Raw genomic sequence first — 26,453 nt, forward strand, 5'->3', positions numbered from 1 at the left:
CCTCATAATAAAGTAAAAACAATATCAAATTCAATAGAAAAGGGTTCACTTAAACTGTTGTGTTATTTTTGTATTTTATTCCTCTTTACTTTTCTGTCATGTAGTTAGTTTTACAGTAAATAATTTTAAAGAAAACTTTGTTCTTTTCACATAGAAAGATCAACTCCAACCTGCTATTTAAGTACTCATGGATTCTGGGTAAATTACCAGGGGTCTAACAATACATGCAGTTAATGAAAAGAGATGACGCATATTAATGAGTTCTCAAGTAAGACACTAGACTATACATTTTTTTGTTTGTTTTTGCAAATCAAGGTTATTAATGGTGCTTTGAGGAATCTGTAATCAGTGTAAAAAACTATTTTAGATCTGACCAGACTTTTCAAGTGTGGCACTAATGCCCAAAGACATAAACTACATTTAGCAGCTATCCCTTTAAGTCTCAGCATACAAAAGACAAAGGCTATCTGAATCCAGGTGATCTGCATGAGCATCATGCAAATAAAGACACTTGCTGCTCGATCATTGTTCACACTGAAGAGTGTTGGGCTGCTAAAAGTTCAGCTAAAACTGGTTGAATAGGCATTAACAGTGTTTTACTCAGTTCAACGATACGAATTCCACACAGGTATTGAAAAATGTTTTCCTTAAAAATGTTAAATAGCTTTTAGTCGACTACATTTACATTAGATTTAGTAAAATGTTGTAAGATTTAATCAACTAAAACCAAAGTAAATCTAAAATGACAACAGGTGCGCTGTCAAAATCGATATCAACTTAAAAATCCTTAACCATTCCTCTAATATTTTGGATACGACCGGCCCCTGTTAGTTATATAACAGAAGCTAAAAGGGAAAGAAATAGAAGAGGAGTGGGAGGCGATAGAACAGTCGGTGAAAGGTTGAAGTGATGACAGCGGTGACTCATCTGAATTAGATCAGCAATTCGATCAGATCCGAGTGGCGCATTTTGATTACAAGCCTCTGCATGTTCCGGAGTGAAAGCTTTTGATTTTGTCCTTGACAACCAAGGATAACACTTTTACCCTTCACCCTTCAGTGAATGATGAGGGAGGTGCAGCCTCTTTCTCTTCATCTAATGTATATCTTTCCATCCACTTCCCTGAAGTCATTGAGGTGTGATTGAACATAAGAAAAAAAAAACCATCAATGCCCTCCGGATGCTGTGCATGTCTTTGCCCAAGTCGTTAACCCTGGTTTCCCAGTTGTTTGGGCAGCGTGTACCTTCTGCCCCTGGGAGCCACAAACCTTACAAACTAATTAGGCACCTGTTGAAGCTAAGCATGAACAGAAAGCCGTTCAGCGAAGTTTTATTTTTTATGTTTTTCGAAGAGGATATCTCCTAAATCACTGTCATAGGGAAATCCAAGGAAAGCTGGGAGTTAACCTCTGTCATTGCCAGAACAGAGGTTACACCAGAAATGATGAGGAACGAGACACTTCCCAGATTGCCTCTTGGCTATATATAGTCAGAACGTGTAACCCTGTTTTTTTGGCTCATCTCCATTAAAGAGGCACTCAGAGGTTATGCCTTTCCTCTCTTTACTCCAGGGCTCAAGCTATTGCTTTAATGGGATCTAGCCCTGAATGTGTTTTATGTTTGGCTTCTGCATTTCTAGCTCAAGGCAGAGTGTGATTATCCAGAGGTAAATCTAATCCAGATTTTTCAAAGACAAGTCCATCCTGCCAGGACATAGAAAGTGATATAAAGAGTTTCAGTGTGAACTTATCATGTAAGAGGAGAGACATATTGCTGAAGCTTTTAAAGACAAATCAGAACGTTCAGGTTGTATTTCAGCTTGTTTCGAGCTCTGTGGGAAGGAGCCATGCTCTCTGACGTTTCACAGCTCTTCACAGATTTAAATCTACCGTATTGTCCGTTTAAATGAACGTTTTGTCACGTTGCTCCAGACTTTCTCCCTATGATGGAACATTATGTCTTCATAAAATCCCAACACGTACTTACTGTGTGTATTTAACAGAGTGTGCTTTTGCACCGTAATGTCCTTGCTCAGGTACTGGCAAACTTTTCCATTTTGCTTTCTCACCAGAGCTCCTACCCCGTGTGGGAAGATTTCAGTGCCAAGGCTACAAAGCTGCACTCTCAACTCAGGTGAGACGTTGGTCTGGCGAACAGTGACCGTCAGTGGTGAAAACTCTTATGCAATGTTTGCAGACTCTCTGTGCAATCAGAGTACAGTGAACATGTGTCATTGTGTTTACAGGACCACTATTCTGGCAGCTGTGGCCTTTTTAGATGCCTTTCAGAAGGTGGCAGACATGGCTACCAACTCTAGAGGTAAGGACTCAGTTTATAACTATGTGTAATTGCACCAGAGAGAGTTTTGGGTGTGGATCTGAAAAGAAAAAGAAATAATTACAATATTGATGAACATTGCAAAAACAAATTTGCTTGTAAGTATATTGCAATTTCCTCCATCTACTATTTTTTGTTATTATGATGTCTTTAGCACTGTCTGTGAAATTTCACATATCAGTGACTGAATTCTGTATTTTACGTGTTTGACAGAATTTGTAAAACTGTTTGACTGACCAAACAATAATATGTAGATGCAAAGTCAATGCATAGTGGTCTACCTTATAGTTCATCCAAGCAGTCCTTTACAATTATTATTATTATTGCACATATTGATATTGTGATAACAATATAATAAATAATTTGATATATGTGCAGCTCTACGTTCACTCTGATTAAATAATTGGTTGAGATCATAAGGTGTTACACATCAGTTTTTGTGTTTTCTTACCAATTGAAGAAATATTTCATGTCACCATGAGCTCGTTTTAGTAATAAATAAAAAATTGGGATTTCTGTAAAGTAAACAAGCTAATTAGATATAGCCTGTAGTATCTGACTCATTATCTGATTAGGTGGATCAGCTGATCATGAGTCTTCCTGTGTTTTTTTTAAATACAAGACAACAAAAGGACAGGAACTTACCATTTCACCATCTTTAGTACAGGTCAATGAACTGGTATGAACGTTTATAGTTTAAGATGTTTTAAACTGCTAAATTCACTAAATTATGCAGGCTCTTGTTCCACTACGCCGACAGGTTTGCCTTCTCAACAAACTCAAAGTAATATGATATTCTCCTACTACATGCAAGGAAACTGTTTTTGATAATGTCTGTACTTTAACTATCTTACCTAATTAAAAAAAATAAGTTCAAGTCCTTTGTTCACTCACCAATAATGTTGTGGTGGACATGGAGTATTCATTTTCTTAACAGTGACAAACTCTCAGTAGCATTTGCAGGACAACTTTAATTCACTGCTGCCACATGGTTAAGGTTAAAGAAGCTGCTCTCATGTTCTGATTATGCCTCACTTAAAAAATGCAGGGCCTTTCTCACGGTTCTAAAGAAAAACTCCTGTCTTGAGCAGCTAGCTGAAGCACAAGGCTGACCATAGCTTGTTAACTCTCTGTGTAAATGCCATGTATTGATTATTCACCTACTAGTACACTTTAATGTGGTTCCTGTTAATTATAGCCTGACCACAGCCTTGCTCAAATCTTGTTCAGACAGTCTGGGCTTTCTCCCACTGACTTGGATTCCTCTTGTAGAATTTCTTTCGGGCCAATCAGCAAACAGAAGAAGTTGTTAAAGATGACGTTGATTTTCTGCGCTGTTTTAGATTTGCAGCCTGCCTGTAGTTTTAGCAATGGCAGCAGAGGAAATGAAAGAAGCTGTTCAGTCCATGTTGGTTACTCTTCCAAATACTGAATTAATATTGACAGTCGCCTTGTTCGGTTAGCTTCATAGCTATGAACTGGTGCGTTACCAGTTCATATCTCGTGCAAACCTTGGTGATTGGGCTACATTTGCTTCGTCCAGATCCTCTGGATTGTCTGGACGAAGCAAATGGCATAGGACTAGTTTTTACCAGGCTAGTTAATTCTGTGTTCTTGCCATTTTGCTTTGGCAGTGATGTTTTTAAATTAGTTGAACAAAAATGTAGTTGCAGAGCTTGCTTGCTAACACTAGATGATTTCATGTAAAAATGAGACCAACCTCATGTGCATAGGTTAAAAATTAAAACCGTTACGGAGCTTTCAAATTTTTAATTTGCCGTTAATTTATGGCCCTCTATTTATTGACTATTTTAAAAAGTCACTATTTTTAAAAATATGTTTTACCTGATGCATTCAAAAAATATCTTAGATTTTTTTTCTGCTTCTACATTTATAAATTAACTGGCATATAATAGACCTTTTATCTTTAAAAATATTCATATTTGTTAAAGTACGGTGTTATGTTTTCACCATTGAAACCAGCAGTAGAGAATATTGTGGTTTAAAAATAAAATGTACTACGTTTTCTTTTGTTTTGAATTTTTAACTTGAACTTACTATTTAAATTACGAGATTAAGATAAAAACAGTTTCTATATTTAATGAAATGTGGACCTAGTGGACAAGGCTTATTAAACCTTGATATGTGCTGGAAAACATTAACTAACAGACTATTCGGTTGATTTAAAAATACTACACATCTTCAGATAAATCTGTTATTTCACAACGAAATGTGGCTATTAGGAATGGGAAAAAAAAACACATCATAAAACGATAATAAACCTGGGCGCATTGCCTTTATTTTATTAACAGGAATTCCTTTTCAGCCCAGAATAGCATATACAAATCTCTCTGAGGTAATAGTGCAGTCAGTAACATAATCACCAATTAAGTTTGTGGAGCAAAAGAAACAGCTTCAAATTCCTGATAGGAACAGAACTACTAACACCTATCAGTGCAGCTGATATAAAACAACTGAGGCTACACCACCAACAGGGATGTGAGGTGGAGGATAGTCATGGACTCATCCAGCAGTTATTAAAAAAGCCTCCATCTTTACCCTGAGCCAATATCTAGGATTGGATCAACACTGAGACAATTTCTTCACTTCTTAAAGCAAAGCGAAGGCTTAAAGCTGACAAGCAATTACATTTCTTTGAGCTGCACAGGTTCTATATCTAATGTTAAACATATATCTATGTGAACTATAGTTCAATATTAAAAAGTATAATTAGTTGTTTTTTTTTCACATTTATCCATATGGTAGCCTTTTAGTGCTAGATGCTCAAAAAACTCTAATCACTGTCTTATTATGCTAAGAAGAAATAAGTGGAAGCAGCTAAAGGGGGGAGAAGCAGCTCAAAGAAATGAAAAAATGGAGCTTATTGTTTTTCAGTCTTAATGTCGTCTGCTTTGTCACCCTGCTCGTAACGGCAGAGGCTGGCTAGAAGGACGCTGATTAACACAGATTTCTTTGGACCTGATCGTCGAGAGCAGTATGTAGGTCAAAAAAAAAATCCCACTAACCCGCATGAGCGTGCAAAGGCTTCTGACGTTCTCTCAAACACAATCACGTGGGGGTGGATGCAAACATGTATGCACGCACACACACACGCATGTTCAGAGTATGACAGCTGGTAGCCGGCCACCTGACCCCACAGGTCACATACCAGTGCGCTTTTAAATGCTTTGTGGCAGCACCGGCCTGTCTTTACCAGGCACTACCATAAAGGGATCTCAGCAACACTCATTCCATTTCCACAGTCACAACTATTGATCCCATATGCTCTCTAGTAGCTCTTGCCTTTATTAACTTGGTTATCTTACTAAATAATTACTGAAGAGGAAGTGTAAGGGTTCTACAGGATGGAGCAAGGTAGACTTGGCTTAACCAGTCCGTAGTGTGCTCCAGTAAAATGGAGGTTCGGGCCATTGTAGGCCAAGACTTCAAAGGAGAAATGAAGGCAAGACAGCCGAATGATAGATGGCCCAAAGAGAGATGAGAGAGATGAGCAAACTGAGTTTCGCAGCTGGAGATGCATAACATCCCTGTAAGTGTGTCACTCATACACCCACTCACTCCTCTGCGAGGAACATTAACTGAAGGATTAATGTCATCCTTCTTAGGCCATGGACTATATGAGCGACGAGAGACTTTCAGAGCAATTAAAGAGAAACTAATGAAACATGGCTTACGCTCAAACAGAGCAAACAGTTTTTCTAAAAGGAAGACGCTTAATTTTTGTTATAACAGTGAGTTTTAGATTTGTTTGGGGGAGCGCGACAATAGAAAATAACATGACAATGCAATATTGTTGAATATTATATCAGTTACAATTCATTCACAGTTCACTCACATCACTACTCTCTCTTTTCAATCATCACAGTGGTGTTATCTCTCAATGTAAGATCTTGGTGGCTGAAATCTATATCAGATATGAATATAAAGAACTATGAATGTCATACATATTATTTACATGTAGAGTTTAAATGTTATGGTACCTGGAATATTTTAGCATACTACATATTGCTTCCTTTGCTATTAGGATTCTGCACACATTGATAGTGAGAAGAGGACTGTAATTCAGTATATTTTGTAGCTGTATATTTGTTCTTCTTTAATCAATGAACATTGATTAAAGAAGAACTCCGTATGAATCCATATGAATCTGCCTTTTATGAGTTTCAGAATCAGCATTTGTGGCTTTTCATAAGATCCAAGTCATTAAAGAAAAGGCATTTATCAATATCAAGTCTTAGTCATATTGGCGTATTTATGCATGTTTTAACTTTGGCTTAATGCTTCATGAAAGTCCAATGCGGGCAGTTGTGTGGAAGCATGCAACACATTGTCATGATATTTTTAAAGACTAAATAGTAACAAAAAAAAGTTAATCGTAAATGAACTTTGAAATGCTCAGCTATTTTCCTGCAATTGCATGCTGTTCTAAGATGTTGCAACTTTTCAACTAGGCCATTTTATTTGCATCTGAATTTGCCAAGTGGACATGTGAGTAAACCAGAAGCAGCATGATCTATGGTTTATGTTTGTTGCATGAATTGTGTTGACTTGTGGAAAAAGTTGCATTTTTTGTGCTACATTGAAAATAATTCCTTTGACTCACTTTCTTACCTAAAAAAATGCTGAATTTAGTCGATTTAAACATCTAAAACCTCCTATGGTGATGGAATCCGAACTTTGACATAAGAAATAGCGTGCACAGTGTGAAGACAACACCCCCAGGTGAAACATGGCAGTGGAAGCATCATGTTTTTAGGACAGGAAAAACAAAAAATGCTAGAATTGTTATTTTAACCTGCTGAAAAAGTAAAACTCAAAATCATCTGCACTGTGTTGCAATCCATTTGCAACGATTTGCAAATATTTTATTGTTTTTACATGGAAGACGTTGTTCTGGCCAGATTAAAAAAAAAACATTTCATGCTAACTACAAAAAAAAAACATGTGTGGAAGAAAAATAAATGTCAATGTTTCTTATGTTGCAACAACAAAAGAAAAACATAAGCAATTTGGCAGTGCTACTTATTTGCAAATAAGTTTTTGCTAATTATTTACAATTTGGAGACACCAGAAATTTATGACTTGCAAAATGTATCATGTGGTTTTATAATTTATTTCAACAATTCAAATTTTATTGTGAACACTTAAATCTTTTACAATGCTACAGGAGTTTTACATGGGTACATGCATTTTTAATGTTAATCATTATTTCATTATTATTTGTTATTAATATGCAGAATGTGCAATTTAAAGATTAATATTTTAAACAGTTTTCCTTTTTAAAAAAAACCCAGTAGATTAAGTGATCACAAAGTGCTTACTGAAAATTATTCCCCCAATTTTAAAAATGGTTGATCATTCAGTACATACTGTGCATTTATATGACCTCTGAACCAGACTGCCATTTTAGTTGCATTGGTCCTGTGGGAGCTGTTTTATTCTATGCATGATCCAAGCTCTGTAATTAATTTGGCAGCAGGAATGTCGATATCCTCGAAAACTAGCCTGTGCTGCTCAAGAGTAAACCTTAAGTATCAGCCTGCTTGTTCCATGACCGCAGTTTGACGGCTTTGACCTTTTGACTGCTGTTACATTGTTATAAAATTTTCTTTAAAAAACAAAACGAAACAAAAAAACACCCTTGCCACAATGTTCTCGTCTTCACAGTTTAGCCATAACAGCTGTTCAACAACTTAAAGTTGCTTGCACACCGTTTTCTGTTTTCTGTCTGTGTGGCTCTTTTTCTTTGGCCTCTGCATGTGTGTGCGTGCTTCTTTTTTTGTACGTGGGTCCGTCTGCCTGCGGTGATCATATTTGTCCCGGTGTCTCCCATAAAGCCATATAGGGCTGAACGCACCAGGGGGGAGTCTTGCCCTCGGCTATGAACTGCTAGCCGCCGTCGCTGTCACCCTGATCCCCTTCTTGTGTTGGGGGACGAGTTGCAGCTGCCGACACAGCTGGAGGTTTCATCGCATTCTTCTGCCGCCTGCTTTAATCCACCTTTAACATACTCACCCTTCACCCCTTTAACTCTCGCATTCTCAAAATTGCGCACATTTCCCTGCTCATCCATGCCAAGGCAGGCAACACTTCCCCTCATTCAGTACTTCCCGATTGATCCAGGGAGAGAGGTCAGGGAATAAAAATGGATTTTATGATTTCCTGTCCTAACTTTTGTACTGTCTTTCACTGTGAGGGCAGATTTTTTTTAATATAAAACCTGTGAAAATTATATTAGGTTTCAGATCCTCCAGATGGTGACTCTTTCTACATATAGAAACTCCTGTTGTCTGTACTTCTGTTTGGATTTCCTCTCACTTGTGTTGTGAGTTTTAAGAGTTTATAACTACGATCATGGCCCTGGCGTCAGCGTCTGTGTTTTATGGAGCAGCTGTATGAGTTGGCTGCTTGTGCATTTTGGCTCTGGGTTTGACAGTTTCTCCAAGCCATGTTGATGGATCTTTGTCTGAAGGCACGTCTGAATCTGCAAGACTAGAAGCCCTCATCTGTTTTCAATAAGGGTTCATAATTGCTAAAACTATATTAACAGGGTGTATTTGGAGAATTTAAAGCTTATGGAGAGACATGTTTCATGTCACACCTTTCTTGTTTTTTTGGAAGTTTGAGGCCCAGTTTGCGTCTTAAAGTGCAAATAATATAATTAAGAGGCGCAAAACCAGTGGCTTCATTTGAGACACACGTTGAAAGTATGAAACATTGACTGTTCACTCTGTTTTTCAAAGCAATAAGTAATAAAAAAAAAACAACAACGTTTTGACATGTTGACAAAATTTGTCAAAACATCAAAAATTCCACCCGGAAATGTAATCATATCTAGCAAGAAAATTTATTTATTTTATATAACTTTCTTTGAATTAAGAAGCTTAGATACAGAATGATTACTACCTCTTTAAATAATGAAGGAAAGTCCAGATAACGATGTCATGAATTTGGAAACTTTTGATTGGTCAATTGACACATTTGAATTAATTTGATGCGCACCTGTGTTTAGGTCACACCTGGAACTCACTCCATTTCTGTTTGAAGTTAGTGGTCAAATCAGCCAATTAATTAATTAATTTATTTCAAACAGACAAAAAGAAAAACAGAAAAAGAAAGTAAAACAAATCCTCATACCCATTGACATACAATTTTACATAATTTGTGCAAAATGGAGCAGGTAGAAGATGCAAGATCTTAGGATTTCATGCCCATCTCATGCTCATAAACATTTAAATCTCCCTACACCAGATAAGCTCTTAAATTATTCCCACATTGAATGACGCTTAAACCTTACATTCTCATCCTTTTTTTAATATCAACAATAGCATTTTTGGTCTTTGAGACACCCATCCTATTCAACATATTTCCCAATAAGCTCCTTTTTGAACAGTTTTTAAGCTGGTTTATATTTGTACTTTATCTGATCTCATCATTTAATCCATTCCATAAAACTACCCTACAGACTGATGTACAAAAACCCTTTTTAGAAGAAAACTGTGGAGTTGCACAAGTCTGGTTGATCCTTGGAAGAAACTTCCAGATGGTTGCAGGTGCTACATTCATCTATTGAAACAATTGTAGACGTAATGGGAATATCCAATCAACTTACCACTGAAGAATGAGACAGGTTCTGAGTCTGAGAGATGTGTTTTGGTTCAAAATGTGCAGATTGACCCCAGAAAAAAAGCCAAATAACTTGAAGATGCTGAATGAAGTAGTAAGACAGTGTCGTTATCCACAGTGAAACATGTCCTGTATCCACATGTGCTGATAGTCATTTCTGTAACTTTTCAGTTACCGAAAGGAAAGAGCATTTACTTCAAGGGAAACATAAAAGAGTTACAGTTTGCACAAGCAGAGGGAAAAAGTTTTTTTTTTAGAGACATATCGTTTGATGAAACTAAAGTGGAACTGTTAGACCATGTTGATCTCTGTTACATGTAGAGGAAAAAGTGGGTGCTTGTGCCATCCCAACTGTTAAGCATGGGGGTGGCAGCATCATTCTGCAGGGTTGTTTTGCTGCAGGAGGAACTGGTACACTTGAGTCATTCAGGAGGAACGGGCCAGAACTCCAACAAAATGCTAAGAGAAATTTGTGGAAGGAAACCCAAACGGTTTGAAAAAAATTGTGCATGTGTTTTCCTGAGAGGAAAAAGTTAGAAAATGATTTACTCCAGTTAATGTTGTGTATTATTATGTATTGCTTTTGCTGTAACTGTTATGCTGTTGCCTGGTCTTCTGTTTCACTTTTCTGCTTTTCAGCATTTTCCATTTTCATTTGTGGTTGAATAAAATAAACTGAACTAAACCTGGGAGACTAAGGTTAATGGCCTGTGACTGCATACCATACAAACTTCATATTTTTTAAGAGAGGTGATACTGTTAGTTGACCTGGATGAGGGTTGTGGTTGGTTGCCGTGGGATTTCCACAGCTCTGGGTATCCAGGGTAGGCAGAGGCGTCAAGCTAATCCTCTTAGCCCCACTCAGTAATACACAGACAGAGACTGCCTTCACTTGCTTTCCACATCAGCCAGCTCCAGCTTTAAAAATTCACACTCTTGGATCATTGACCAGATTGCTATGCTCTGCAATTTGTCCTTCCTAATAAAACGCTCTGTTCTGAACATCTGCACAGAAAAGCCCACAGAGTACACACACATGGACATACAACATGTATCTTCAAAGGAACTTTGCTTTTACTTCCATTCATTTTTTGTTTGTTTAGCCTAACCCTAAACTCAGGTCACGCAATAATCCTGAACCTAACCCCTAACCTAACAACAGCAGGTCTCTTATGGGGCCTTGGCCTTGGGCCCCATAAGATGCAGTGGATCCTCACAACATAGTATTTGTTGGAAAAATGGCCCTTACAAGATGAGAAATGATAACACACACACACACATACACAACCCAACAGAAACACACATCCACATAAACACAGACAGGATGTTCCTGGGCCATTGCAAACCTTCACCTGCTTCCTCTGTGTCCTCTCTCTCTCGTACAGTGGAGGTATGTTTGTAGATCAGTGTGTCAGCGAAGCAGTAATCTGCTTGGCTGCTGCACTTCTCTGGGTTGGCAGATGGACCGGATATCCCTACCCGCCATCTGGACACCCTGGCATGGAAGAGATGTGGTCGTGGCCTCGCGCTGAGCAAGATCAGGGGATTATTGCTTCCCCCTCTATCCAAGCTATTTGTACAGGCTTGTCAAATAATGAGCACACCCTTGTGATCAGCAGCAGAACAATCATCAAACCAGCTTTTTCTTGTCCAAGCTTGATACAAGCTTATTCTGTAATCTCAGCACCAGAACCAGGGGTTAAAGTCTGGAGTTATTGGTTGAAATTGTCTGATAAGATTATAGATCTTGAGAGAGTTTTGGATTATTTTCCTTATGTGAGATAGAGAAGTTGAAATGTTATGGCTCTGGTCATATACTGCTTCTTCAGGTTTTTAACAGGTAATCTTCATCCATTTTCCTTCATACCAACTCATACCAGCTTTCCTTTTTTTCTGTTTGCCAAAGGTATACCCACAGCATGATGCAGCCGCCACTCTGCTTTACTACAGGGAGGATGCTAATTTTTGTTCTTGTCTTATTAAAAGACCTTCTTCCACTTGAAGATCATTTTTGCAGAGTGGACAATAATGCTACAATAATACTGTGTGTTTCCAGTCTAAAGACAGTGCAGTGTGGCAAATGTCTAGAGATCGAAAACAAACAAATGACTATATCCTCTGCACATGGTGCGCATGCTGCACCAACTGAACCACCCAGTGCTCAGATAGAAAACTTTTAGCCAATCTGAAAAGAAATAAAAGAAGACTGAACTTGGCTGCATTGTTTGATATCTTGGTAATTAAGATAAGTGTTTGGAAATTAGGCAACTGACTCAAAATATATCGGTATAAATTAATCAAATTGACTTTTTTTGTAAAGTTTCTTGAGAAGACCTTTGTTGTGAATTATAGAAATAAACTGAACTGTGTAGAATCTCTCACCTTAGCTGTGTATCTCTTCAGCTACTCTAGAGTTACATTGGATTTCATGGCTGCTTCTCTTGTTAATGCTGCCTTTGGCTCCTTGTTAGTTGTTTGTGAATGGCCACAAACATTCACAAACATGTTTGTGAATGTGTTGGTAGGTTTGTAGTTATACTCTATCCATTTTTGAGGAATGAAGCATGAATCTTTAAAAGTGTGGAATGCTACGTTATAAACTAATCCTGCTGTGGTATGTTCCTTGGTCTTTGTGATTGGTGAGCTGTTTGCTCACCAATGTTCTCTATAGGTGTTTTTATACTGAACTTAAATAACACACATATGGATGATGTACCAGCTTTGTTAGTTGCATTTAATTTTATTGGAATAAGAGGATTGAATACCAATTTAAGGAACACTAACATTTTTATTTGTAAATATTTTCCTTCAGCCTCACAATTATGCATTACTTTGTTGGTTTATTATGTAACATCCTAAATGAAATGTATTAAAGTTTGTGTTGTAACTCAACCAGATAAGGAACAGCTCAAGGGATATGTTTACTTTTTCAAGGAGCTGTATGTGTTTGTCTGACCCAAACTTTGCATAAGTATTCATTAGGAGTCCATATGTGGTCATCTCGCAATCAAAAATGTTGTGTCTCATTACACCGTCTACATGTTTTTGGAAAAGACTGAGTAGTAATTTGAAGGACAGATCACAAGGAATAATAACTGGAGAGAAAACATGTCCTTTGGTTCAACATAACTTCCAATCCGAGGCAGAAACTGAGAAGGCAAACATGAAACCTGAGGGGAGCATTGTGTTCAGCTATACCCCGACCATGAAGCAGCAAAGAGATTCTATATGTCTTTCTCTCTTATTTGGGGGTTTGCAGGATTGTTTTTTTCAAAACTGCAAAGGATAAAAGATGTCTACAAACCATGTCACATGTCATAATTTGCTTCACACCCATATTTTCACTTGAGACATACACGAGGTTCAGCATTGAGGGTGAAATGATTGCAAGTTTCATCTCAGAGTAACTCCATGCTGAAGAGGGAGGTGGACTTAATTACATTACTTAACTGTATGTTTAGCCAAACAGTTTCAGTGCCACTGACAGACCGCAGGCAGATTGTTTTTAGCTGAGAACAGTATGATTACAAGGGTTATAAAGCAGTGCAGCTTGAGTCATCACGTTGAACTGACTCACAAGTTTATCTTTGTAAGGGGGTTTCTCTCTCTCCCTCAAAGATTTAACTGATCCATTACCGTTAGATTTAAACATCCCCCACAAGGCAAGAGATGTCGTCAACACACTGCGGATTGCTTCCATTAACTGAGCATTCTCTTGTTCTCTTGTTCTTTTTCCTGTTTCCTTTTTTTTTCTTGTCCAATAAAATGCACATCTGGACAAGGGTTAACAAGTATTTTTAGCAGCATTTACGTTGCAGAACAGGAAGCTCCTCCAGCAGGGAAAAAACATCTCTGTTCTTCTCCTGCGCCTATTGAATCACGTCCTAATGCACACCAGACATTAGCTCTCACCAGGGGCTGTCTGTGGGTGTTTCTGGCTGAGAGGTGAAGCTTGCCGTGCTTCTTGTCTGGCCAGGCAACAATGGGATGATTGTGTGTGTTTGACAGTGTTTGCGTGAGGGACACTAAAACAATTGATCCTGAGACCACTTCCTCTGCGTCCTCGATGTATTGTTGTTGATTAGAAGAAACATTCCACAGTTTGAGTAAGAATGCAACACAAAAAGCTTAGAATGAGTGTTTGAGTTTGGCTACAGACTCTAACAACGTCTATTTAAACACTCGATTGAAAATATTTTGAGCCTGAAATGTTGGGACCGGTTTTCTTTTTATTGTAATGGAAGCTAAGATTTTGTGAATCAGTAGATACAGCCTTAACAGACCCTCTTAATATCAGAAACGTTTTTGTTAAACCACTGAACCAAAGTAATCTTTCATTACTCTCCATTTGAAGTCTAAAGTTGAAATTTGAGTTGAAATGATAAAAAATAGTTGGTCATAACCTGCATCCTAGCTGAATTTCTAAATGTAGAAGGACAAACCAACTATGCTAGCTGTTTGAATGTCCCAGATGATGAAGCTGTTCAACAACAGCCCAAAACAGCAAGGGAAGTAGTTCAGTGTACCATAGCACATAAGTCCATGTTTCAGTTGTTACCATGATCATCCTGGATACAGGCTGGTATAGGAAGATGCCTGACCAGGGGCCTCATGTAGAAATCATGCATATTATGCTTAAAACCTGTTGTGGCACAAGTTAGTACTATTTAACTCAAGGAGCCTGATGTTTGTTTGTAATTTTTATATTTTATTGTCTAAGCTTAAATTATAAAACTGAAATACAAAAATGTTTTTCCAAAATTGTTTCATGTTTGAAAGTTAATCATAAGACATGTTTGGTGTACTACAAATACATATGAAGCAAAAAAAATATCAACATAATGTCTTTTGTTAAAACAATGTATGTATGCATAAAATGCTACTAAATGTAAGAACGTGTTGATATTCTCTTACAATGTTGAATGCTAAATGCCGTTTTAAGACTATGCTAGCATTAATAATGTATTGATCTCTTTAACATCAGTTCTTCTTTCTCTCCTGGTCAGTAAACCTTAAACAAAGAACCCAAAGAGGACACTTGGTAATCATCTTCCAACTGCTGGACAGTTGGTGGTTTGATCTTTCACCCTGTCACATGCTGTGCTGTCCTGGGATAAGACAGTGAATGTCCCACTGCTTTCAATGTACTTAGTGGAGACTACACTGTTCTACATATACTGTAAACATCCTCTTCTGGATGTTTTTTTATAGTTTTATTCAAAACAATGAGGCCAGCAACATATATTGAAGTCCAGTTCAAATGTAGTAGGAAATGTCAACATGATGATTCCGGATTGAAGGCTCGCCTTCTTTAAAAACTCACAAAGTTCCTCTTGAAGAACTTTTATTCAATTTTATGAGGCTCAGTTAGGTCAAGGGAAAAATAAGGTGTGATTATTCCAGCCAGTCAAACCAGTACAAATGAGGATTAAAGCAAATTCTAGGTTGAATTCTTTCATTTTTTATGTCAATACTGAGTAGTTTATCAAAAGACACATGCTGTCCATTTCTGACATCTGCAGTCTATGTCCACATGAGGCTGCCTTATTCACCACTCATTCCAGTTAAGATCAGAGGGTATTGGTCTCTGACCAGGAGGCATGGTGGAGGCTTTTTTATTTATGACCTGAACTTCCCCTACTGTGCAGACGCACTAGAATCCCAGCTGCGCTTTGAAGCAAATTATTGATGATGTGGTTTTATGATGATTTGTAAAGATTTTAAAGTCAGAGGTTTCAGCTACATGTTTGGTAAGCACTGCCTGTGAACCTCACAAAATCAAAGCCGTGGCTCTTCTCTGTTATAGTGTAATTTTGCCTACTTGAAGTAAAGTCTGGATAACACAGAAAAATCTTAGATTATCTGATTTAATTTACTTGATCTGGGACTCATTGTGGGAGCCTTGGCAGCGCCTGTGGCACCTGCAGCAGCCGCTCCCTAACTGGTCAGATGCACCTCCGACTGGGAGTATGTACCCTCTTTCATCTTCCTCTCTCCTCCGGTTTCATCCCACAGTCCTTTTCATCCATCAGTGGCCTCCAGTGTGTCCCTGCCAGTTCACTCTCCGCTTTCCTTAAAAGGAGGAGGGGGGTTAAAGGCAGCAAGCTTAACTGTCTGTGCCAGCCGCTGTCAGCTCCCAAATCCAAGGTGCTAACCTAGGAAAGAATTTTCGTAGCTCAACAGAGTCTGTGTGAAAGCTGGCCGAAGTGAAAAGACTTCGTATTCCTAGAAATGTCAGCACATGGGGTTTTGCTATACCTCTTCTTGTGGAACAGTCTTTATTGACACAATCTACAGAGAAAGGGGCAGTCCAGACTAATGCAATAAAGTTGTATTAAGACTTAAAATTGAAGAAAACAGAAGTCTGTCTGCAGAAGAATCTGTCAGCTTAAGTAGGTACCAATGAAACCTGAGTTTAATACCAGGCTTTAGATGTTGGGCAAGAGAGAGAGATAGTTAAGCTCCCATGTTGAAGACATCAAGGAGTGAAGGCTGTGGCAGTTTAGCTCCTGGTAGTATAACCCCCTATAAAGCAGGGCTATTAAAATGCTCCTCCTTTCACACGGAGTCAGGAGATTTAATCAGAACCAGAGCACTGGACAGAACCTCTAACAAAAATGCTGAGGCCACGTTGTGGCGTTCGTGGAGCTTAAAAGGTTCAGGCAAAATCCCACCTGTTAGGCAGAGAACCATTCAAACATGTTCACTTTTTGTGATAAACTAACATTAAGTAGTGGATATTTGTGAAGTTGAAGAAAATTTTTTTTTTTTTTTTTTTTTACAAATAAACACCTGGAAAGTGTGGCACATTTGTGTTCTGTTTTACTCTGATGCCCCAGATAAAATCCAGGAGCTCAAATTGCCTTCAAAAGTCATCTGGTTGTGAAAAAAAAATATTTCTATCTGGATAGAATCCCAGTAGGAATGCTTGATTTCTGTGTAGACCAGGATTGAGTTTTAAAGATTTGTTTTGAGGTTTGTCTATCTGTAAAGATTCTTTTTTTTTTAGCAACAGGTATTATTGGTTTTACAAAGTACCACCATATAGGGGACAAATGTAAATGCCACTGATAAACTGATAACTATGTTTATTTTTCCTACCACTTCACAATTATTTACTTTAAAATGCATCAAACCTGTGGTTGTAATGTAACAAAATGTGAAAAAGTTCAAGCAGCAATAATAATTCCCCATTATGGAATATATCTTCAAATAAAGCTCTCCTCGGTGCTTGTCTGTGTTTTGCTTCATCTGTGGTCAGGTAGATGCATTGACCAACTCCCTCTAAACCCCCGAGGGTCACATTTGGCTTATTAATGTCATTTTCTATCCTCACACACTTTTAACCAACTCCCAAGCTACTACAAAGTTAAGTGGCCTAAAATCACCAAAGTAATACAAAAATAAAACAAGTAACTCAAGGGGAAGTATTGGCCTTCAAAAAATAAAAAAAGAAGTTTTTTTTGCCCTCAATGTTATGAGTTTTTAGTGAAGCTAAGCCTCCCTCCTTGATCGTATGTGTTTGCCAGTATTTCATGTAGCAACGCAGGTTGCTGTGGGAGTAAATCACTCCATCCCTGCTCATCCGGCTGAGGCCAGGGGCCAGAAAGGCTCTCGGAGACGGCCAGGAAGCCTCTGAAGCTCTCCAGGATGTAGCTGTCAGCTGATCCTTCGTTTGGGAGGGGAAGAAGGATAGGAAGAAGGCGGGAGGGAAATTGGCAGGTGTGGATAGGACGAGCGAGTGTGGGCTCTCTCTTTCCCCAGCTGACAGTAACATTGGCAAGGTCTGCTAAAGACATATAAAAGCCCAGATTCTCTCTGTGTTTTTCTCCTGCTTTCCTTCAGCCTCCTTTGCTCCTGTAAGGGCTGATCAGCTGCTCCGTCTGCTTTTGTTGAGGCAGATTTTGGGGGAAAGCAGGGTTTGCGACACAAACTCCTTAAGAAATCACAGTGATGGGGACGTACTGTTAAGTTTCTGTTAGCTAGAGATATTTAGAATATTTTACTTTTTATTAAGTCACAGGTAGTGAAATCAGTTGAAAGTAGGCTGCAAAAGAAGGTGTAAAATATATCTATTTTAAACAGATGCACACACTTCTCGTCCAAGTATAGGAGGCGAGCACAGAGCGGCTGCTCCATACAGTCTGAAGAAACTGATCTGACTCTGGAAGAGAAATGTATGACTTGATGTATAGTTTTTAAAAAAGAGTTTGAGAGTTTCTTATATTGACTTCTTCTGCAGTGTGGATTTCTTTACAGCCAAAGCTCAGTGCTTTGGCTCCATATGTTACTTCAATCACTTCCTGGTACAAGAAACTTTCACCTCTAACTCAGCCCTCTTGCCAAGTCACCTGGAAAAGCCCAACCCACTCTCCCCTCCTCTCCCCAAAGCACCACACAGGCTCTTTTGAGTCTTTCTACAGGTGTTTGTTCAAATGTCTCTGTAAGACAGACTCGAAGTCTAGTCGCTGTAGTCTTCAGTGATACGGTTTGAAACTTTGCAAGGCACATAGGAGAATAGAAGAGCATTTGTTTTGGAGTTTCATGTCAGTTGATTTTTGAAACCATTGTGATATCTGGAAAGGAGCAAAGCAAATCTGTGGACACCGTCTGCCAAGCAAAGCTCCTTTCCCTTTCATGTTTTATCGTGAACGTTAGTGTTGGCCTCTGTTTCTCATTCTTACCCAGTTTGAATGATGTTTTGCAAGCAGAGAGAACAGGAAAGGCAGAGCAGACATGGAAGAATAGAGGGATATCCCCTTACAGAGTTGCCTCCTTTTTCCTCCAGGATAGAAGGGTTGAGAACTTCGGAAAGGGTGGGGGGTTGGTAAAGCACATCACCTGTCTGCATTCAAACTTCTGCACTCCCAAAGTAATTCATAAAGATTCATGCGGGAGTGTGTGTCTTTATGAATCCCCTCTCCTCTGAGGCCTAAGTCATGTCCCATTGCTCTGTTTGTGTGTGTGTGTGTGTGTGTGTGTGTGCTCATAGACATTCAGATTAGCCCTATGTGGCCCAGATTACAACAGGATCAGTGCTACCATATATTACACCGGCCTCTGAGCTACCATTGGAACAGTGTGACAGTCTTAAGATCTTAAGACCCCATTTAATTACAGTTATATAGAGAGCAAAAGTACAGTAGCCATTTTACACAACCTGTTATTGAGAAATCTGCGTGCAGCATTGGAGCTTCAGATGGAAAATGGTTGTTTTGACAAGAATGAAAGGGGGAGCATGGCTGTAGTCCTCAGGTACTGCGCCTCATTTGCTTCACACAAACACATGTGACATTTATGAGCTCCACTCTCCCGCTCAGATTGCGCCCATCTTGTGGCAGTAGCTGGTAATGCGTCACTGGATGAGAAATGTAACCTTTATCAGCTCGTTGTATTGGTGCAGATTTGCTGTCAGGCTGTTAGGAGCCTTAAGCAGGATTTGATTCGGGTCTTTCCAGCGAATATCAGTCACTACAGGTCAACTAATTTGCCATTTACAGCTTCCTTTCTCACATTTTGTCATGTTACAACCACAAACTTCACTTTTTGGTATTCTGTGTATCCAACATAAAGTGGAAGGAAAATGATTCATGCTTTGTATTTTTTCCCTAATAAAACCCAGGAAACTGTGGCATGTATTTATATTTAATTCCTCTGAGTCAATAATATTTTGCATAGCCATTTTTTGCTATAATTGTTTCTCCAAATCTTCAGGGCTATGTCTATACCAGCTCTGCACAGCAAGAGATTAATTTCCCATTCTTGTTTGCTTCTATGCAAAATGTCTCATGCTCAGTCGGATTTCATTAAGAGCATCTGTGAACATCATTTCACGTCCTGCCACAGGTTCTAAATTGGATTTGGGTCTGGACTTGACTGGGCCTGTCTAACACCTGAATATGCTTTGATCTAAACCATTCCACTGCAGCTCTGTCTGTATGTCAGGATCATTTTTCTGCTCGATAGGTGAATCTCCACTTCATTCTCTGATCTTTAGCAACTCAAAACTGGTTTCCTTTGAGCATTGCCACATAATTAGCACCATCCATCTTCCCATCAAGTGTGACCAGCTTTCCCATCACTCTGTGGTATTCCCACAGCATGATGCTGCCCCCACAATATGTTAGCCTCAGGGTTTCTCCTAGGTGTGTTATAAGCCTGGCAGGCCACCAGGCTTTACCTGTGTCCCCACCAGGCTTAGTATTGCTTATTTATTTAAGTTTTTTTTTTATGTTTGCATTTTTAAGACTTTATAGTTGGTTTTCAGATATTAATCTTCAAATCTTCCCGTAACTCATAATTATCAAGTGATATTTTCAAATTTCCTGTCAGTTTTAAACATTTTTTAACTCGTAAACACGACGGGTCACTGGATGACTGACTGCCGAGCGCCCCGACCACCGGGCTTAGAAAGTTTTCTGGGGAAAACCTTGAACCTGTTTTCATTGTTAATTTTTTTTATGTTATACATCTAACGTTAAAATATCACAGAATTTGTCCTTACTTCTGCAATTTGTGGTTGTACCATTTAGAAAGTTGGGAAGTTAAACAGCTGGGGTATTTTATGAACCGTAACCTATGGAAGAACGCAATGTTTAATTCTTACTGCATTTAATACCACTGATGTATCATGCAGGTGAACTACATAGAGAATTGGAACCTGAATAATTCAACAAAAAAAAACCCTACATATTCTGCTTATACATTTTTCCAGCTCTGTGTTGGAGCTGTAATATGTTTCGTCTTGGCGTTCTCCTGGGATTAGATTTGTGCTTTCAACATGTAAACTTTTGAACAATCAGCAATAGTTTGTCTTTATGTTGTGTCTCCAAGGTGCCACCAGGGAAATCGGCTCTGCTCTGACAAGAATGTGCATGCGACACCGTAGCATTGAGGCAAAATTAAGACATTTCACAAAGTAAGAACCACATGTACATTTTTCTATATCTGTTTTGTTTCTTTTCTTGCACTGGAACCTTTTTTGGGGTTTTCTGTGCTTGAATGCACTTCCATGTTTTAAACTTCATCCTTGTCTTGTTCCCGTAGTGTTCTCATGGAAGGTCTGGTAACGCCACTCCAAGACAGGATAGAGGAATGGAAGAAGACAGCTAATCAGCTTGACAAAGACCATGCCAAAGGTATAGCAACAAGAGAGTGTAGTAAAATCGGCTCGTGCTCTGTGTCTCAATGTGAGTTGGAACATTTATGCACCTTTTCTCCCCCACTTTCTTTTTACAGAATACAAGAGGGCTCGTCAGGAAATTAAAAGAAAGTCGTTAGATACTATTAAGCTCCAGAAGAAAGCAAGGAAAGGTGAGGAAACCATGCAAGGCATGCTTAGTAATCAAAACCTTGGAATTCAAGACAAGAGAAATTGGTGGGCAACTGGCTGTTGGGCTGTGCGGTGGTATTATAGTGAACTAGCACCATCTAGAGTGTTGACTGAGACATTCACGTTCTGTCAAATCAAAATCTACAGCAGCCTCAGTGGCTCCTCTGCAGCTAAGGATGGTTTGCTTTATGAATCATAATAATTTCCCTTCCTCTTGCTGTGCTTGCATTAGCCCCTACTGCTGGTTCTGATTAACCTTCAATTTTAACATGCCAGCGGTACGAGCTAATCATAAACATGCAATGCAGTTTGATGCACCTAACGCTGCCTGTTCTTCTGTCTCTCCATCCCTGCCTGATACTACAACCCTCCTCTGTTTCTTTCTGGCTTTTCCCCCTGGCTGTAGAGCTTCTAGGTATGTCTGCTGCCTTGTATGAGAAACTCACATGCAAGCATCAAAACCATCATTAGATCAATCTGCCGTCAGAAAAGAAAAAAACAAAACTGTGCTGTCTTAGCATTTTTAGCTGGAGGATGAAAGAGTTTAATATGCTTAAAGAATGTGGTTGCATGAGACGTTGGATGAAATTTGCAAGGGAAGATTGACTCTCCTGTCAGCTCGGCAGTGAAGTAACTGGTTGCCAGATGTCATTTGACTGAGCTAAGCAAAAAAACAGACTGCTCTGCTCAAAAATAGCAGAATCCACCTACAAGCATTTTAGACTTAGAAATTAGCACACGGTGATATGTTCAATTTATATACGAAAGAACTGAAGTCTAAAAATTGCACAGGGTGCTGGGTGAAAAAATGAAGCTGCTGCTTTCTTCCAGGTACCGTTAGTTTAATCTATGCCTGCTGCCTCTTGGCAATTGCTTTATTTACAATATTCAATATACAGTATGTTAAAGGACTAAATACAGGCTGTTAAATTTAAACTCTAAGTCCAGCTACTATTGACATTGTAAATTCAGAAAATGAAAATCATATGAATGATAGTTACGTACATGTAGCTAATATTTGTTAGATGAATTGACTGGACAGAGTTAAGAGCTCCACATTTTGGCACATCTATAGAGATGTGTCAGACGCTCCAAATGTTATTTTTGTTCTCTAGCATAATCTCACACAGCAAAGTATAGAAAAATAAAGTTACGTTTGAGTGAATTTATCCAGTGAAATAAAATTATGCTAAAATTTTTTAATAAAGAGGAATTCTTTGCATCGTACCTCTAGATTGCCCAGAGAGCATCTCCTTTGTTTTCTATCTGTGTTCTAGATTTTCTGTTCAGCTCATAAGTTTTCTAAAGAATTTAAGTCTGGGGAAGAGTTGATTCTTGTCTATAAAGACTTGGTTGTAAGTCTTAGATCGTTGTCCTGAGACTCATTGACGACCCTTTTTCTGACAGCGTCAGTAAGATTAGCATTTAAACTGTCCAGGTGTTTCGAAGAGATTGTAGACTGTAAAATCACAAGACCGTCATCATACCTGTCAGTGGGCATGAAGTGCTTTTCCTCATATTGAATATTAGTCTGATTGGATTTGTATCATCTGGCCAAAGCATGTTTTTCCATGCTAGTAGAGTTTAGAAGACTCCACATACTTGCATTTGCAGTGAAAGGACAGACGATGCCTTTCCTCCACGTGCTTCCCAAGCTAGTGGTTGGCATGTAAGTTGCAGTGAAAGCTTGTTATTGAGGCTCAATGGCCCCAAGATGCCACTTTTTGCTAAAGTGTGCATATAGTAAGATTTTTAGATTTTTCTTTTAGCTCTTTTATGATCGTACTCACAGTGTGTTTTGGTAAGACAAACTTGGACCCTCATTCAATGTTGTTGCCACAGTTTCAGTTGTTTTTAAAAAAGGAACTCTGGGTTTGCTAATTAAAAATTCATAGACACTGAATAACCTAAAAAAAAAAAAGTAAATAATTCATTTTAGTTAATTTTTATGAAAAGAAATATTTCCTGACCTGTTGCAGTGTGGGATTTTGCCACTATATTAAGAATTGGAGTGTGTGTGTGTGTGTGTGTGTCGGGGGTGGTCCAATAAGTGTGTGTTATGGTGCTATATTGCAGTTTCTAAAAGCCCTCCTACAATAAGTGGAAAACAGTTGGTAAATACTAGATGTAATCATCAGGAAAAGACCTTCAATACCTAAATTGCCATGACCTTCTGCCTGAGCTTTGGACAAATCCAAAAGGTGGAAAAAATGATAAATCACATCCCTGTTTCCCGTTTGTTAGCCTCTTGAAACTTTAATGTGATTTAGAAATTCGAGGAATATATGATTTTTATGTTCTTTTCAAACCGTTTTTATAAAGTAAGAAACTGTTGTTAAAAAATGGCCAATAGGTCAGTCCCTCTGATGTATTCTTCTTCTTCACACCCTGACATTTAACTCTACGATGATGACTGCAGCCTGAAAGTTGTGTTTAAAAGCCTCTGAAAGGACAACCAGTCACATTTTTATGGGGCTCTACTTTTAATTAGTGTGCTTATATAAGTGTGCTCTGAAAGATTGACTTTGTTCCTGTTAATTTATGGTCAACATTAGAATAAGACAAATAGTTTAATTTGAACTATTTATCGTTAAACACACCTATGTGTGTTGTCAGTGATTATAATTCACATCACCGCAAAGTTATGGAAGTACCAACGTGGAATTAATAGTGTAGCTTATTTTTAAGAGTCAACTAAAAATGCTAAGATACACATGCCCTGTGGTGAACATGTTAGTTCAGATCATGCAATCAAAGCAGAAGTTCGGCGTCTCATTAATCATTTTCCACCCTCATGTAACTGTGGTATGCAGCTCTGATCATTCTACACAATCTCGTCCTCTTCAGCGTCTGCACATCGTCCTTGTTTGATGACTTCTTTCATTTTCCTCCCGCTCCCATGTGCATGAACCATTTAAGTGTGAAGTCTGTCAGTGCATTAACCTCTAGTCCACAGCTGCTCATCATTATTTGTTCTAATCAATGTTTAATTTTTTCTTCTTTCCCCTCTCCTTGACACTTTACGCTACTGCTACAATCATCACCCACCCCCTTTCAATCCTCAATGTCTTTTCCCACTGTTTATCCAACTCCCGTTTCCTCCCACGGTTTGCAAACTGTGCTGCTGCCTCACTCAGGCCGGGGAAACCTGCGCCCTCAGCTGGACAGCGCCATGCAAGATGTCAGCGACCTGTATCTGCTGATGGAGGAGACGGAGAAGCAGGCGGTGCGAAGGGCGCTTCTGGAGGAGAGGGGACGTTATTGTACATTTATCAACTTCCTTCAGCCGGTGGTGGTGAGCAGCGTTTGTGCTTTATGTCCACAAGAGCTCCAAGGCTAAAATCTAGAGCTTTTCTCGTCCTTCGCCGGACGACTTTTGATTTATTGTGTTTTTCGCACAGAATGTGGAGATTGCCATGCTGGGAGAAATAACCCACTTACAAGCTATTGTTGATGACCTTACCATGTTGACTGAAGACCCGCACAAGCTGCCACCCGCCAGTGAGCAGGTAACAAGGCTGAACTGCTCCTACTTCTCATAATGCCGTGGAAGTAAATGATGTACAATTCACTTCTGCACACAGTGAACGGGAGGGTGGAGGAGGTAAAATAAATCTCCATAGCTCACTGCTAGAAAACTGCAGAAATTAATGTCATCTTGGGGTCCTCGACTTTCTGTGTTAATCAACAGGCACATGCATGGTTTTTGTTTGGGAGGCCAGAAAAAGGTTTTTCCATCCTCCCATCACAAATGTAAACATGTAGCGTTGGCAAAATACTGCCTGAACTTTAACTGGGAACTTGTGCTTTGTTGAGACGAGACTAAAACCCACACAGTCCCACGGAAACTAACCTCTCTCTGAGCCATCTGTGGTAGTTAATATATGACGCTAATCAAAGGAAGTGCAGATTGGAGCTCTGTACATAAAGTAAATGTCTGAAAATTCATAAAACACATCAGTGGTGTCTGAAGACTTTTCTGTTTTTCCTATCTTAAAACATAACAGCTACCGAAGAACTGATTTGTACCTGAAGTCCTGTGATTTGTTTTCTTTTGGTGACCTTAAGCTCCACTCACACAATTTGTGTAAATGGCAAAAGGTGTGTGTCAAATACAGTACAGGAGCGGTCTCTGTGTGTTTTCATCTTTAATCCCAAGCCATGGTCTATAAACACCATAGTGCCCACTGCAGCTGCAATGCCAATGTACCCCTGATTGAAACCTTTGAGGTGAAGTAAAGAGAAGAGTCCATAAGACAGAGAGAACTGATCAATGTTGTTCTATTGGGTTGGATAAAGTAGTAGCAGCTTTCCAAACTTTCCAAATTAACATCTGTGTGTCAGTCCACGTTTTATAATTTTCCTAAAATAATAAATTCTTACTCTGCATCAATTAGCCTCAAGAAAACTTTTATATATGACACTTAAGCTTGTCATCATCATTTCTTTGATGGATTTCTGCAGGTAATTCGGGACCTGAAAGGCTCTGATTACAGCTGGTCCTACCAGACTCCTCCTTCCTCCCCGAGCAGCATCAGCTCCAGGAAGAGCAGCATGTGCAGGTACAGCCTACAGTATAAACACACACGGGTCCTTTTGGTTCACTGCAATAAAAAATCCTCTGCAGACATTTCTGAAAATAGATATAAAAAAAAAAAACAACTCTTCTTTGACTAAGAACTTCCAGGATCTTTCTTAAAGTTATTTACAGCTAGGTTGGTAATGATGGATATTATTAACAGTGGAGCTGCTCTGAACAAACGCATGCGCAATTTTAACATCACTCCTCCTAATATCAAAACTTTGTGTCCGTATTAATATGAATTCGATGTGTCATCCTGACTACCTGTGATAGTCGACATGCAGGACCTGTGGTACCTTGCGAGCTCCTCGGCTTCTTGCTCCAGGCAGATTTGTCATTTTCAAGCTTCTTACAGCCAGATTACGTCGAAAGCTGTCAAACATCACAGGCAGAAAGGCACCAGCTTACACAGTAACCAAAACCAGCATTTTTCATTTTTTTTAAGGCTTTGACAGTGTATTTATAGATGTGCAGTTTTGGGGTCGAGAGAAAAGTCTGCCTTCAAACAGGACCCCTTGGAATGGGGGAGTAGAAGGAAAATCACCTTGCTTTGCT

At 39.0% G+C, this 26,453-nt stretch overlaps 1 protein-coding gene across 5 annotated transcripts in view; it reads left to right on the forward strand.

The window, feature by feature from the left end:
• mtss1la (MTSS I-BAR domain containing 2a) overlaps positions 1–26,453 on the forward strand; it is a 35,777-nt gene that overhangs the window by 2,299 nt on the left and 7,025 nt on the right. For 4 of the 5 annotated variants that reach the window (XM_027999079.1, XM_027999087.1, XM_027999101.1 and 1 more), the window contains exons 2-10: positions 2,072–2,133; positions 2,246–2,319; positions 20,818–20,902; positions 21,031–21,122; positions 21,223–21,297; positions 21,723–21,731; positions 24,454–24,611; positions 24,718–24,825; positions 25,781–25,878. In XM_027999079.1, coding sequence (XP_027854880.1) covers positions 2,072–2,133; positions 2,246–2,319; positions 20,818–20,902; positions 21,031–21,122; positions 21,223–21,297; positions 21,723–21,731; positions 24,454–24,611; positions 24,718–24,825; positions 25,781–25,878 — 761 coding nt within the window. The remainder of the gene's footprint in view (positions 1–2,071; positions 2,134–2,245; positions 2,320–20,817; positions 20,903–21,030; positions 21,123–21,222; positions 21,298–21,722; positions 21,732–24,453; positions 24,612–24,717; positions 24,826–25,780; positions 25,879–26,453) is intronic. The other variant, XM_027999093.1, reaches the window with a different exon arrangement.

The sequence above is a fragment of the Xiphophorus couchianus genome, chromosome 2 (genome assembly GCF_001444195.1).
Source record: "Xiphophorus couchianus chromosome 2, X_couchianus-1.0, whole genome shotgun sequence".
In the NCBI taxonomy this organism is placed as follows: domain Eukaryota; kingdom Metazoa; phylum Chordata; class Actinopteri; order Cyprinodontiformes; family Poeciliidae; genus Xiphophorus; species Xiphophorus couchianus.